General features: G+C 34.1%; 1 protein-coding gene across 4 annotated transcripts in view; it reads right to left on the bottom strand.

Moving 5' to 3' along the window:
- Window positions 1–562: 562 nt before the first annotated feature.
- Window positions 563–16,496, bottom strand: part of LOC106076808 (chitin synthase-like) — a 53,046-nt gene continuing 37,112 nt past the window's right edge. For 2 of the 4 annotated variants that reach the window (XM_056008051.1, XM_056008049.1), the window contains 6 exons: window positions 13,619–13,706; window positions 12,086–12,537; window positions 9,155–9,301; window positions 7,725–7,850; window positions 6,553–6,707; window positions 563–5,247 (listed from right to left, as the gene is read on the bottom strand). In XM_056008051.1, coding sequence (XP_055864026.1) covers window positions 5,161–5,247; window positions 6,553–6,707; window positions 7,725–7,850; window positions 9,155–9,301; window positions 12,086–12,537; window positions 13,619–13,706 — 1,055 coding nt within the window. In that variant the 3' untranslated portion in view covers window positions 563–5,160. Of the gene's footprint in view, window positions 5,248–6,552; window positions 6,708–7,724; window positions 7,851–9,154; window positions 9,302–9,329; window positions 9,651–12,085; window positions 12,538–13,618; window positions 13,707–16,496 lie in introns of those variants that run through there. The other 2 variants (XM_056008050.1, XM_056008052.1) reach the window with 2 other exon arrangements.

Genomic DNA, 16,496 nt, shown 5'->3' with positions numbered 1-16,496 from the left:
TTTTGTGTTGTCAATAATTCTTCAAAATTTCCGCTAGATTGGGTGTTTGAGAAGAAACTTTTGACCAGACAGACAATCAGAGTGAGTTGATATAAGCTTTGTTACAAAAAGAACATTTATAAGCTAGAATGAATCAAAAGGCAAAAAGTATATATCTTAAAAGTTTTTATTGGAGTATTTAAATTCAGATAAAAACATGTTAAAACAATCAAAAAACTATAAGCTACTGGAAAATATAGAACACATCTATAGACCTATTATATATGCGTAGGCATACTTACCTTTTATACTATCTATTAATTAATATGCGTAGTGAAATGTGCACAGGACAATTTTTAAACAAAACGTAAAGACATAAAAAATACGCTTCTAAAAAGCTCAAACAAGTAGCCTACATCATTGCATACTTTTAACAGAAAACACACATACCCACATACATATAGGACCCTAAAAAAACTCAGATATTTATGTATACACGTTTATAGAAACCTAGTTTTTAACAAGCATCGATTCAAAGTAAAAATAGTAAGTGCAATCAACATTGCAATAATAGTGAGAAAGCTTTTTTTTTTTTTTTTTTTTTTTTTTTTTTTTAATTAAAATTAAATAATACAAATGTTGTCTTTCTGAAGCTTTTCATTAAAAGGAAGGCTGCCTGGTCGTGTGATATGTGTTACAGATTGTCTCGACCGTGTTCACGCACTTCCCGCCGCCAGCCCTGCCGTCTTAAGACTTAATTATCTCAATTATAAATAAAAATTTGCGATAAGAAATAATTCTACATAAATGGATGAAGAGTAGAATATTATAGTTGACTATTGGACAATACAAAAATAAAGTGTTACGTGTGTTGAAGTAGAAATTTAATATGTAATTGGCAAGATGAATGGGAGAGGGGGGAACCACAACATTTCGCTTATTTATGTAAAGTTGATCTTACTAGGTCACAAAGAATATTACTTTAAAAATATTTTTTTATTATCATTTTAAAAAACCAAAAATTAAAACAACAGAAGACACACATATATTCGCATCTTTAAAAAATATATTTCATCAGGTCCATAAGGGAGCTAGTGTGGCTTGCACAAAGCTTTGGAGAAGAAAAAAAAGATGAGATATTTGTTGCTGTTGCTTTAAGTTGCTACAAAGACCGCATCACAAAGGAGGAAATGAGAATCAGGATCACAATAACAACTGGGCCTCACCATAAATTGCTGAGTACTGTCCAAAAAAAAAATGCAAACTAAAACTTTATGGCTATATCACAAGGTCCTCCGGGTTACATAAAAGCTTCCTACAGGGAACAGTACCAAGAAAAATAAGAGGCAGAGAAAGCGATGGTAAGACAACATAAAAGAATGGACTGGCCAGTCATTGAAACAGATTCTATTCAATGTAAAAGACAGAGAGGAATGGAAAAAGTCGGTTTACAGATTATATGTTGTTCCCCAACGGTTCAACAAACTGTAGAGAATGTGTATTCACTCAATAGCTCTTCAAAAAAAAAAAAAAAGAAAGGTTTTGGATCTAACTTAAATAATGATAACTTTCTTGAATATTTATTGACTGTCGTAATGTAGAACAATGTGTTGACAATTTAGAAAGTCACGTGTAGCTAACAAAATTGGATACAGTGTTTACGTTTAAAGTAAGCAAACATTTATTTCCTCTTTTAAAAAAAAATGAGTTGAGCCTCAACAATATTTTAAATTTTGGTTTATTAATACTGTCCCTTGAGTCTAAAGATTAAGAAAGTGAGCAGAAATTCAACAGACCAGTAAAGCATCTTCCTTTGTGATTTCTCTACTTTTTATCTACATCATACGGCTTTGTCTGTATTAGATGTGGCAAAATATGTAGGTCGCAAATGGATTTTTCTATGTCTTGTGAAACACCGCACTCATCCTTAATCTTCAGAATCAAAGACATTGCCATTATCATTATTATTGTTGGTTGTGAAAGTTGGACGCTGATCGATGAGGCTGAAGGAAGAATCCAAGCCTTTAGGAGTAAATGCTACAGAAAATTTCTGGGTATCAGATACCAGGTTTAACAAAAATAATGACTTTGTACATTTACAAATCAACACTATGACTGGCAAAAAGAAGGAACTCCTTGTGTGTGTTTTTATATAAGGATAGTGGTAAGAGGTTAGCGATTAGTTGTGAATCATGCAACATCGGTGATGTTGTCGTCACTTGGTCTTAGAAGAGGCGACTCCAGAACGTAAGACTGAAAGGTGGTGTTATTGTAGTAAGTTAAATTTAGTTAAAGAATATAATTACTTAATTAAGTCTACTAAGTTATTTTATTTCATTTCAACTTGATTTTGTTTATATTATAAATAATGTGTTAGGCCCATTTAGTTTTGTTTACAAAAGGAAGTTAAATATCAAGTTGTTTGAAGTCTCAATTATTACGTTACGTTTACAACGGTTTATTTGTCTACTAGCATTTAGGTACTATAAGTCAACGACTGGTAACAACACTCCTCAATACTAAGAAAAGCCAAAAGCCTATCTGGTTAAGTCATATTTTAAAACATGACTCGGTCAAAAGCCATCCTTCAAGGCAGAACAAAGATATTTAAGTCTCATCCAAAGAAAAACTGGCTGGACAAAGTCAAAGAATGGATATTGATCTCTTGATATTCTGCTAAGAACACCTGCTGACCGGAAAAGTGGAGGATTGGTTGTGTGAACTTTATACAGCACACCTACGATGCGATTTAAGTGTCAGGAGAGATGAGGAATTATTAAGTAGGCTCATAGTTCTGTATAATGTACACTTACACTTCTTAAAATGTAGGTTCATAGTTCTGTATAATGTACACTTACACTTCTTAAAATGTAGGTTCATAGTTCTGTATAATGTACAGTTCATCATCATCATTCCTTTGAGTTCCTCATGGAACATAGGGCCTCGACATAAACACGCCACTCTCCACGGTCTCTTGCTAGCTTTTTGATGGTGTCCCAGCTCTTCCCGGTCTTCTCTGCTTCTTCAAGTACACTGCGTCGCCATGTTCTTTTTGGTCTTCCTCTGCGTCTTGTTCCCTGGGGGTTCCACTCTATGGCCTGCCTAGCTCTGTTGTTGGTATCTTTTCTAAGGGTGTGACCAATCCATCTCCACTTCCTCTCTAAGATCTGCACTTCTATATTTTTCTGTCCACTCATCTCCCACAGTTTGGTGTTTTCTACTTTGTCATACCAGTGTATTTTTAGGATATTTCTCAGGCATCTGTTGATGAAGGTCTGTATTTTTTTTGTTGTGGCTTCAGTTGTTCTCCATGTTTCAGAACCATACAGTAGGACAGCCTTGACATTAGAATTAAAGATTCTTAGTTTAGTCTTGTTTGAGATGTAAGGAGATTTCGAGGTTGGTTTTAGCTGTGTAAATGTCTGACGTGCTAGATTTATACGGCGTTTAATGTCTTCATCTGTTCCACCTGATATACTGACTACACTCCCAAGGTATATAAAATTTTCTACTTGGTCTATTGTCTGAGAATCCAATACTATGTCTCCACTTTGTTTATTGTTTACTTTAAGTACTTTAGTTTTTTGGTGGTTTATTTTGAGGTCTACTCTTTTTCCTACTTCGCTTAAAGTTGTGACCTTTTCTTGCATATCCTGTAGTCTGTGATAATAGGGCTATGTCATCAGCGAATTCCAGATCTTCCAGCTTTTGTGTGAGAGTCCATTGGATTCCTTTCCCTGCGTTAGAGTAGGCTTCTTTTGTGACCCAATCCAGTACTAGAAGGAACAGGAGTGGTGAAAGAAGACATCCCTGTTTGACTCCTGTTGTGACTGGAAATTCCTCTGACAGCTTGCCACAGTGGGTTACTTGGCAGGTGAAACCATCATAAAGGTTCTTGATTATGGTTATTATTTTATTGGGGATCCCATAATGTCTCATTACAGTCCAGATAGATTCTCTGTCGACACTATCAAAAGCTTTTTCAAAGTCAACAAAAGTTGCATAGAGAGGAGATTGCCATTCGACACATTGTTCTACAATTATCCTGAGTGTAGCTATTTGGTCAGCACAAGATCTCCCTTTTCTGAATCCGGCCTGTTCTTCCCTTAGGTGTTCATCACATGCTCCCTTTATTCTGTTTAGTAGGATTCTGCTAAAAATCTTGCTTGGTACTGACAGCAAAGTGATGCCTCGCCATTTCTCACATTGTGATAGATCTCCACTCTTTGGTATTTTAATTAGCAAGCCCTTTTCCACTCACCCGGAGGTGTTTCTGTTAACCAAATTTTGTTGAATAGTTTGTGCATTTGGTCAACTATTTCACTTCCTCCTTCTTTTAGGACTTCGGGTGGTATGTTGTCAATTCCAGCTGCTTTACCTGTCTTCATTTGTTTGAGTGCATTCCTTATTTCTTCTTTTGTTATTTCCTCCATGTTTATGTCTAGTGTTGGTCCTGCATTTAGATCTGGTGGATTTCGTGGTTTAGGTCTATTGAGCACTTCTTGAAAATATTCTTTCCATCTTTCAAGTTGTTCATTTATTGAAGAAAGTATACTTTGTATTTATTGAAGAAAGTATAATGTACACTTACACTTCTTAAATTGTAGGTTCATAGTTCTGTATAATGTACACTTACACTTCTTAAAATGTAGGTTCATAGTTCTGTATAATGTACACTTACACTTCTTAAAATGTAGGTTCATAGTTCTGTATAATGTACACTTACACTTCTTAAAATGTAGGTTCATAGTTCTGTATAATGTACACTTACACTTCTTAAAATGTAGGTTCATAGTTCTGTATAATGTACACTTACACTTCTTAAAATGTAGGTTCATAGTTCTGTATAATGTACACTTACACTTCTTAAATTGTAGGTTCATAGTTCTGTATAATGTACACTTACACTTCTTAAAATGTAGGTTCATAGTTCTGTATAATGTACACTTACACTTCTTAAAATGTAGGTTCATAGTTCTGTATAATGTACACTTACACTTCTTAAAATGTAGGTTCATAGTTCTGTATAATGTACACTTACACTTCTTAAAATGTAGGTTCACTACGTTATTAAAAGTGTTGTTTACATTTTGTTTGTACAGTAGTCTTAAACGTAAGCATGCAGTCATTTATTATTCAAACGGTATATTATAAAGTTCATGAAAGCCAAATAAGTCTTGATCATGGCTGCACTAATGCGGCAGTTGCATCGTCTGAATCATTCACTTGACTCTGACCAGTTGTCATGTCTTCAGTAGAGTCTACAGCCTTAAAACAAGAAATTATAAAGTATCTAAGATATGAAACACATGGTGTCTAGGGGGACACACACACACGCACAAGCACACACACACATATAGATATTTATGTGACTACTGGTGTATTAAAAATTTAATCCTCTAAATGCCAATGCAATGATTGTTATTAAATTGACATGCTGCCTTAGATATATTTGTAAGTATTGTCACACACAAACACAAACATATTTATTTTTTTTATGTATCATACATTTGAAAAAAAAGACAATTTATGCAGTCATAATTAAAGAAAAACGAATAATATATAGATATAAAGATAAACTATTGGACTTGATTTAGTCATGAATCAGCAGTTAATGCACACCGACATATGACATACATACTGCTTTAAATTAGAACTTATTTATTTATTAACAGTGTTAAATGATAGGAAATTGTTCTAGGACATTTGCCTTGTCATCGACCAAGACTTTAAACGATTTATACCTGCACTGTCCGAGAAACAGAAATGAATCTTTTTTTTTCGTAGAGATCTAATACAGTATAGATATTTCTTATCTTATCTTATATCTTATATAATACAGATGTTACTTCAAAAAAAGAAGATGATTACGTCCTACGCATCATGCATTTAGTCATGCATATTAACCAATGACTTAAACTCTGCCAAGTCACTGGTTTTCCTTGCTAGCTCAGGCAACCCATTCCATGCTCTAATAACGCTAGGGAAAAAGGAGTATTTGTACAAACTTGTCCTAGCATATGGGACGAGGAATGTGCCTTTATCTTTGTGTCTTTCAGAGTATTTTATTAAGTTTTGTTTTTGTATTTGAAGATTATGGTTCAGTGTTTTATGTATAATTGCTACTCTACTTTTGAGTCTTCTGTCCTGAAGGCTTTCTAAATTTAGTGATTTTACTAAAGGTGTTACTCTAGTCAAATGTGAATATTCGTTTGTTATGAATCTCACTGCTCTATTTTGTGTCTGTTCCAGTTTCTTAATGTTTTCTTGAGTTGAGGGGTCCCAAACGGAGGATGCATATTCTATTATTGGCCTAACCAAGGTTAAATAACATTTTAGTTTTATGTTCTTATTTGATTTATAGAAATTTCTTTTAATAAATCCTAATGCTTTGTTTGATTTTTTTATAGTTTCATCAATATGCCATCATATTCATCAATATTTGTACTCATATTCCAACAGCTGTACGTGTTCATTAACAATTGTAAGTTTCCCTCATTTCTATTTATTACAAGGGTATGCCTTAAATAGTCTCTTTAAAACCATCTACATTTATCGTAATTTTAAACTAACCGTCATATAGAATGACCATTTGGTATGATTACTTCCAGAGCTCCAAGTATATTCAGCTGTAGCTAGTTTTGAACACACGGTTGATATTCGAAAGATGAACATTGAAAAAAACTCAATCATAGTTGGCAATAGGAGCAGCACAAGTAAAACTATTCCTGAAAATTACAAAAACACTAAATCCAAAAATTGTAACTTTTTTTTTTACCTAATTCTAGATAAATTCGTACATCTAAATCTAGATGATTTACATCTTACTCTATATCTAAATATAGAATCTACATTTATAACTAGTTTAGATATAAATCTACATCTAGATCTAGAATTAACCACGAGCTTGGTGCATTGATTTCCACATTAAATTGTTTTATTTTAACGCGTAGGACTATAGTATCCAATAATTAAATGTCTGATTGTAAAATATTGTTCTTCTTTATGCCTATCTACCACTAGATCAAGAAGGCAAAATAAATTACATCATTATTACATGATCTGGGCGCTCTCATGCCTTGTCAGTTCTGACAATGGGAACCATAATGTATAACATTCAGTGTTTTAGGGTTGCTGTTTTATTTTTTGTATAACTGTGTACAAGACAGCACATATTCTCTTTACGAAGAAAAAATTGACACACTAGTTTTGACAATTATTTTTTGTCCGTGAACTCTAGTATCCCGATACTCTTCGTTGTAATAGTGGATATACTGCTCATTTTGGCAGGAACCTTTTTTTTTCTTTTCGAATGGAAAGAGGCTTCAAAAACACTTCTTTTATCACACTTTTTGCCCGTTTCTGAGACTCATGTTCATTTAAAATGTTGATAGGCTTTATGCTGCACATTTTTGCCGGAACTTCTTTTCGTTCTCAAATGGAAAGGGCCCACAAAAATAACGCTCAGCTTCTCATATTTTTGGAATGTCTATTCTAATGTCACTTACGTCATCAAAAATATTCTTAAATACACCTCTGACTATTCTTAATGCAGGTCTAATTCTTTAAACATTATCTTTCACAATTAACTTACTATATACAAATGCATGCGTTTTTATATTTAAATTTATTTTTATAAAGCGTCTACAAACGCGTTTTTATTAACAAAGAATGCAATCCATTAATTCTAAAAATAATAATATATTGAACTACCGTAAAAAAAAATTTAGTCATTTAGATCTCACCTGTTTTATTGTCCCTCGATACTATTAGATAACCATACATATCTAGAACAACTGATATTGTAAGTGCGCAAATATTCAGCACTATCACCACTACGAGCCATCCATTACGAAGTGCAGTCAGTTGCTCTGTCAAATAGATGTTCAAACTGCTAGCAAGTGATCAACTAAACACATTTTAGTTGGGGCAGAGTATTAGAAATAAATCGTGCTACTCACATCTCATTCAAAAGAAGGTCTACAGAAGCTAGTAAATGCTTTGGCAGCTGCTTGTCAAAAGTTTAGCCTTACAATAAGTCTCTCCAAGACCGAAATCCTGGCTTAAGACTTCGCAGAAATACCTGTGATACATATTGGGAACCACACCCTTACGGTGGTGCAGGAATTTACCTACTTGGGTTCAACAAATGCCAGTAACTTAAATGTAGACAACGAGCTGACAAAAAGAATAGGTAAAGCTACCACAGCATTGGCAAAGCCCTCCAAGCGCGTCTGGGATAATGCCAAATTGACGACAGCAACGAAAATCCTAGTCTACCATGACTGTGTTGTTAGCATTCTTCTTTATGGCAGTGAAAGCTGGTCAACATACATGTACCAAGAGCACAGATTGAATAGTTTCCACTTGCGCTGCCTGAGACACATAATGCGCATCTCTTGGAGCGACCATGTCTCCAATCAGGAAGTTTTGAGATTGGCCAATATGAACAGAATGTATGCTCTCGTGATACAAAGAAGATTACGATGGCTCGAAAATTTCCCCCGCATGCCAGATGGTAGATTCCCGAAATATATTTTATATGCTGAGCTTGTGGAGGGAGTCAGACCAAAGGGCCGCCCAAGACTAACATATGGAGATGTCCTTAAGAGAGATATGACAGCCACAGACTTTAACGAAAGTATGTGGGAAGAAATATCCACAGACCGGAGTGCATGGAGACAGACTGTGCGTGCTGGGACGATCCTCGCTGAGAGTAAAAGAAGCCGCCTTAATCAAGAGGGAAAAAATGAAAACTGCCCTGTCAGCTAGCCTTAAATCAGAAGCATACACATGCATGAATTGGGGAAAAGTCTGTCGTTCTAGAATTGGCTTGATTAGCCACACCAGATTCTGCCCCGTCTCAAGACAAAACCAAAACCAGTGACTCATATGGGTACATCCATTGCCTTCCGAGACAAAAAGGAGCCATATATATATATGCATGTCAGATTATATTTGGCAAAGTGACATTTCAATGATGATAATCATGATAATCACATAATGTTTGTCACAGTCTCATTATACTTTCACATTATTTTTGTAAAACAAAGTGCTATCTTTAATTAATTATATTTGTCACATTTAATTTGGCATATTACATGTGTAACATAAATTCTGTAAATAAAGAAAAAAAAAGGTTTCATTCTATCTTCTCTTATAATATTTCACTCACCCAATCTTTTCTTGTTCAACATTTCTTTATCTTGTGGCTTGAAGAGATTAGCTTTCAGTAAGGTCCAGAAATAAAACTCGTTTTGGTCAACATCTTCCAGATTTAAAATTTCAGATTTATTCAAAATGTCTTGCACCCAATGAACTTCTAAAATGTTGATAAGCATCAGATTACAACGTTATGCAATCATAAGAGCACTGCATATTGTCTTTTTTTTTCTAATATATAAGCATAAAGAAATTAATTGTCCTATACATAAATATATTCACTAAAGATTCTTACAAAATTAATCTCTAATAGCTGGGTCCAGGTATCTGTCAGTATTCTTGAGGGTTTCCCAATCTTTTTACAGGGCAAGACACCCGCATGCAACAGCTCTATCGTTTTCCTGAGCTATCGTACTTTTGTTTTTTCTTAGCACTTTGCAATCGTTGAGGATGTGTTTCACAGTTTCGTTATCCACGTGACAGTGTTGGGATCGAAATTTTGTTGGGTCCTATCAGGCGATTCATATTTAAAACCATTAGAACTCTCATCTCTCTCTCTCTCTCTCTTTTGCTTCACAGTATAGCATGGGCGTAGCTAGAATTTTTTTTTTTTGGGGGGGGGGGGTTGTTGGGATTCTTTTCTTCGCCCCCACCACACACATACATATATATCTATTATATTATTATATTATATATATATATATATATATATATATATATATATATATATATATATATATATATATATATATATATATATATGTCTGTATATGTGTGTGTGTACATAATTGATCTTTATTGTATTCTGACCCTTCATTCTTTCGGAAGACGTTTATTGTACACTAGAATATGTTCTCCTGGAATTAGTGGGGAAATTTTTGACACCTCACCATTGCCAGCAAGGGGTTCTGGGGGAGCGCTGTAAGTTCTCTTAGCGGGGTTAGGGGCGAGCCCCTCCGCCTAGCACTATTTCCGGTATTTAAAGCCAAAAAATGCATATTCTGATGTATCTTCAGTGCATTATTCTGCTATTAAAATTTTTAGTTCAAAAACCTAATCTGCTATTCTTACATACCGTTCGGCGCATTGGGCGGCAAGGTGCCTCTACGAAAACTGTCACTGGCAATGTCTGAAGCCTCTTCCCACCTGGTGTCCACTGCTCTGAGGACCTTCATGAAAGTGTGGCGGCAAGTTGAACTAGGATGTCCCTGTTTGCGCTTTCCTCGTAATGGCCTACATGACATCGCAACTCTTAGTGTGCGTAATTCATTTTGTCGGAGAACATGTCACGCAAATCTAATACGACGCTCTGTTACAACCTTACCAAGGGGTCGACTCCCAGTTTGGCATAGAATTTCCTTGATTGAGTCCCTATCTCTATAACTGACTCCTAAGATCCATCTTAGCAATCTTTGTGGAGTCACATTTAGTCTTTTTTTTTTAATTTCGGCAGATGACTTTTCAGTGCACTATATTAAATGGAGACTAGCGACTGGTAGAAATTTGTAACCTCCCTTGGCTACGCTCTTATAATTAGGTGACTGTAGTTTGTTTCAGATTTTTTATCAAAAATGGAAGTTTTATCGTCAAAATCATCATTTTTTTTAGGGGGGGGGGTGAAAAAAATCAATGGAGGTTTTTTTTTTTTAACCAATTCAAAACTCTCATAGAATTTGGTGACTGTAGTTTGTTTAGAATAATATTGAAGATATGGGGTTTTAACCTCAAAACTATCTGTAGGGGGATTTTAAACTGAAAACCATCTGGAGGGGTTTAAAATTTAAAGCCATCCGTGGCTACGCTCATAGAAATTTGAGCGTATATTTTGCCTTTTTTTTAATTGAAGAGGTATATTTTAGCTTCAAATCCCGAATGGATGTGGTTTAAATTCGAATCCCCCTTTGGCTACGCTCTTAGAATTTTGAGTGACTGATATATGCTTTAGTCTTAAATTGAAGAGGGGTTTTATCGTAAAAAAAATTTTGGAGGGGGTTTTAAAATCAAAATCTTCCTTAGCTATGCACTTGGAATTTGGGGATTGTCGTTATTATTTTTTGTTTGTTTTATAGACCCGCAAACCCCCCTGGTAGGGGGTTTAAACTCAAAACCCTATTGGCTGTGCTGAGGTGATGGTTTAATACAAAAATCTCACTTAAACAAAATCAAAGCAAAAAATCAGTCACTAAATTCCGGTATTTAGTATTTAGGTCTACCTTAAAAAAAAAAGATAAGCTATTACAAGAAAACAAACATATAAGCCTAGCTATTTAAAACAAAAACAACAACAAATGATTTATTCCAAGAAAAAAAGATATAGCCCAAACTGTTGTTTTGAGCGGAGGTAAGATGCGAGATTGTGTCTGCTTGTTTATTGGTGTGCTGATCTGATCCTGGTCAGTACTGTATGATGGGGATTATTGGGGATGCATTCTCAGTTCTTTTAGTGTTGCATTGGAGTAATGTCTAAGTTTTGTTGAGATTTTATGTATGACTTAGATGTATATTACATAGTTTTATGCATTGGTGCATTTACATTTTTTAGCACTGTTACTGAGAATATTTTATATTGCACAGGAAAAATCGTCTTCTAAATATATCCTATGACTTACCCACTCATTGTTGCTTTGTAGTATATTTGTTCATAACAGACTAGGTAACATCCATTCATTAAGTTACACCCCACTCACTGAATCTTACCTCTACACGAGCTATAGTGTAATATTGAAAATTCAAGCCCCGCATCAAAGCACACTACATTTTGGTGTCTATTTATACCACATATATGATAATATTATTGGTCTGAATCTTGATTACATAATATAGAATTAAAACTAAGTAGTTTACAACTGTTGGAAAAAAACATATTAGAAGTAAACAAACATGTAGTTATTTGAAAACAAGAAATATGTAATTATTAGAAGAATACATTATTCAAACTGCTTACCATCTACAGCTGTACTTGTGGCATCAACAAAATCAACAGAGTCATCAGCATTAGAAATCTTTTGTGTTTCATCTTTACTTTTATCCTCGCCAACTTCTTTCTTCTTTTCTTCGCCTTTTCCGGTCATCTTTTTACTATGTTTTCGTTCTTTTGGAGATGTCTCATCTTCATTGCTGGACTCATCTGTATGCTTTGATTCTTTGTCTTCTTTCTTCTGGTCTCCTTTAGTTTTTGATGTCTCGGAATTAGTAGTTGCTTTATTTTTTCCTTTTGTTGATTTATCGGTTGCTTTGTCCGATTTGTCGCTAGATTTTTTCTCTTTCTTATCAGTTTTATCGTCTTTTTCGTCATCCTCATCTGGGATTCCATCAATTATGTCCTGCGCAGTTAAAATAGTCTCTGCTGCTTTTTCAATAGCACTTGAATCTAATGGGACCAATTTAACGCAGCAGCTAATGGTGACAGAAAATATTAGACGTTAAAATTATCAAATTAGTTTTATATTAAACCACTTAAAGCTACATTTTTAGTGCCTTATTTTTTTTAAATACTTAGCAAAGTGTTATCATTACAAATAATTGTTTACATTCGAAGAAGGTTTAGAAATTAGCTGAAAGTTATATAACAAAGAATAATGATCTGAATGGCTTATTCCAGTTAACTGTGGTGTTCTTAAAGGATAACTTTTTTTACTGGGTTGTTTGAATTACAGCATACAAATTGATACTTCTTTTCACATTTCTTTCGATAAGAGTGTATCTTACACATTCAGATATTGTACTCCATACCATGATGTTGTATATTATATAACAGTAGCGAGATAACACAAAATGTTTATTGCATCTTGTTTTGAAAATGATTTATATGCACGTACATACAAATCGATTTCTTAGATATTTTGTTCACAGCTTATTTCAACTCAGTCTGTCTGGGTGGAATCTTGTTCACGTTTTTCTTCTCCCACTTCCCGTTCTCGGATCAAGTTGAAACTTCGCACAATCATTCAATGTCGATGACAACACACAAATGAGTAGGGAAAAAAAGATAGTCAGTTGAGGTCTAAACAGTGCAAATAATATAGTTTGTTTGTATAAAGAGACAGTATGGCCTACTAAGCTAACGGGAGATAAGACTGGTGTAGAGATTTAGGTCGTTGATAAAGTTTTTTAAATTGCAATAGACTATAATTACTTGGATAGCTCAGTGACTAACAAGTCGATCTTCCATTTTAGAGGCTTGAGTTCGAATTCAGATAGTTTTTGAAAAGGCAGATACCCCTCCCCTTAATATAGACAATAAGATAGATCGATAAATTTAGGTCTCGATAATAAGAAAAATTGAAATATTTCAATCTAGACAATGAGATAGATTGACAGATTTAAACACAGAAAATATAATAAATTGACAGATTTAAACCCAGTATATTAGATAGATTGACTGATTTAAACCTACTCAATAAGATGGATTGAGATTTTAACCTATAGTTTTTTCGTCCTATGCTAGCCGTTAAATAATAAAACTAGTTTAACTCACAAGCACATTTTTTTCAGGAAGGGTATAACCTTTTCTGTACACCAGTAGCTTTTTTTGACAACAACCTTAGGCAGTTCTTCACGTAGTCCTGTTCAATAAAAAAAAATTTCTAAACCACCAAAGACTATCTTTTTAATCACAATAAAAACAAAATGATAAAATGGGTCACTGAAACTATACGGAAGTATATTCCAAAACGGAAAAGAGTAGCCTAGCAGGACTATTTCACCGTAACATTGACATGCCACATCAAACTATTTCAAAAAATAAAACAGAATCCTACACACATTTCTTAATCCGTATGCAGCACAGAAATACAATTTCTAAAATACTAGCAGCACAACGGCTACGCCCGTCGATTTTGTTGACATGTTTTATTATGGCCAACCCCCCCCCTCTTCTTTTCTTTGTATTGAATTGTAATGAACCGGCCACATTTGAACGATCAACTTAACATACTTTTAAACCCGTGAAAAAGTTTATCTGTTACGATGAAATTTTACAGCGCGCGCACTCTCTCTCTCTCTCTCTCTCTTGCTCTCTGAAGCCCCCATTTTTTTTAAACTGCGCATTGTTATTTCTCCGACATAGACTTTTGACTTTACTTGATTTGGGAAGACTCACTTCATTATGCGCTCCCGACACATACATACACTGATACTTTGTCCCGTTAATTCTAGTAACACATTCACTTATCCGCTCCCCCCTCCCCCCCCCCCCCGCCATTTACAAAAAATTAGTCCTTCGTGCACACTATGACTTTTTTTTTCGGCTTCTGAATTCAATCTATATTATACTTTGAAAGTGACATCCCCCCTTTTTTATTCAACCTTTAATCTTCATGCAAGCAATGTACGGTATTAGACACAGCATACATTTCTTCATAACATCAGTTTTAGGCCTGAAGAAGAAAAAAAAGCATTTTCCAAAGGCCTCAATTGAATGCCACATTCCCGTTCCCCTTTCTACATTTATTTTGGTATTTTGTTCTCTGAATAAAAAGACATAAAATTGGTTTTATTTATTGTTTAACTCTCCCCTTGTGAATGTTGCTAAATAATCTAGATTTTCTATGCTTTTAAGATTTAGTTGTTTTTTTTTTGTTTTGTTTTGACAAAGTACCATTCGATGCTCTCTCTCACTCTTTCTCTCTCTCTCTCTTTCTTTCTCTCGAAAAAGAAAGATACTCTAGATCTTTTTATTAATGCTACTTGGATTGTTTTTTTTATTTTTTTATTTAGAGCGCTTCTAAAAGGAAGTGGAAATGACTTAAGCATATTAAAAATAAGTAGACTTATGGAAAAAAAATTGCTTTAAAAACACGAAATGTGTGCTTTTTAAAAATTTCTTTATAAGTAGACTGCCAGTTATTGGGGAAATATCGAAAATAAAAAAAAAGGTTTGATAGAAAGCTTGCGGTTTTTCTCGAATAGTAGTCGTCAGGTTGCGAATATGTCGAATCGGGTTCTTATTGAGAGTCAAGAAGGTAAAAAAACCTGTGTACGAAATTTATCTTATATTATACAGACGTTACTTCAAAAAAGATGATTACGTCCTACGCGTCATGCATTTAGTCATGCAAATTAACCAATGACTTAAATTCTGCCAAGTCACTGTTTTTCCTGGCTAGCTCAGGCAACCCATTCCATGCTCTAATAGCACTAGGGAAGAAGGAGTATTTGTACAAATTTGTCCTAGCATATGGGACGAGGAATGTGCCTTTATCTTTGTGTCTTTCAGAGTATTTTATTAAATTTTGTTTTTGTATTTGAAGATTATGGTTCAGTGTTTTATGTATTATTGCTACTTTACATTTGAGCCTTCTGTCCTGAAAGCTCTCTAAATTTAGTGATTTTACTAAAGGTGTTACTCTAGTCAAATGTGAATATTCGTTTGTTATGAATCGCACTGCTCTATTTTGTGTCTGTTCTAGTTTCTTAATGTTTTCTTGAGTTGAGGGGTCCCAAACAGAGGATGCATATTCTATTATTGGCCTAACCAAGGTTAAATAACATTTTAGTTTTATGTTCTTATTTGATTTATAGAAATTTCTTTTAATAAATCCTAAAGCTTTGTTTGATTTTTTGTAGTTTTATCAATATGTGGATTCCATGACAGTTTTTCATTTATTATAACACCTAGGTATTTTGCGTTTTTAGTCTGTGTTACTGGTTTGCCATGAATAAGATAAGTGGAATTAATTTGTTTTAGTTTTTTTGTTACTCTTAACAACTGACATTTTTTCTGGGTGGAAAGACATGCTCCAATTTGATTCCCATTTCTGTAATCCATCTAATTCTCTTTGTAAAATATCTGTGTCTTGTGTTGTTTTTATTGTTCTATATATTATGCAATCGTCTGCAAATAATCTGACTTTTGTTCCTGAAGTAATGCAATTTGGTAAATCATTTATGTAAATTAAAAATAGTAGTGGACCCAAGACTGTTCCTTGAGGTACACCTGAGTTTACTGTTATCGGTGTTGATTTAGAGCCATTTATTATTACAGTTTGTTCTCTCCCTATCAGAAAGTCTTTAATCCACTGATACAGTGGACCATTAATGCCGAAATATTTTAATTTTTTAAGCAAACTATGGTGGTGAACTTTGTCAAAAGCCTTAGAAAAATCTAGTAAGATAGCATCTATTTGTTCACTATTATCTAAACCTTTTGAAAAATCATCAATTAGTCCTATTAGTTGTGTTTCACATGATCTATATTTCCTAAAGCCATGTTGGTATGGTGTGAGGACATTATGTTTGTCTAAGTGGTTTATGATGTTGCTACATATTATGTGTTCTAGGATTTTACATGTGATGCTGGTAAGTGATACTGGTCTGTAGTTTCCTGGGTCAGATTTTTCTCCTTTTTTAAATAG

Source organism: Biomphalaria glabrata, chromosome 13 (assembly GCF_947242115.1).
Source record: "Biomphalaria glabrata chromosome 13, xgBioGlab47.1, whole genome shotgun sequence".
Taxonomy (NCBI): Eukaryota; Metazoa; Mollusca; class Gastropoda; family Planorbidae; genus Biomphalaria; species Biomphalaria glabrata.
Note: the sequence above shows the minus strand (reverse complement) of the source record. Positions and strands in the feature narration are given on the sequence as shown.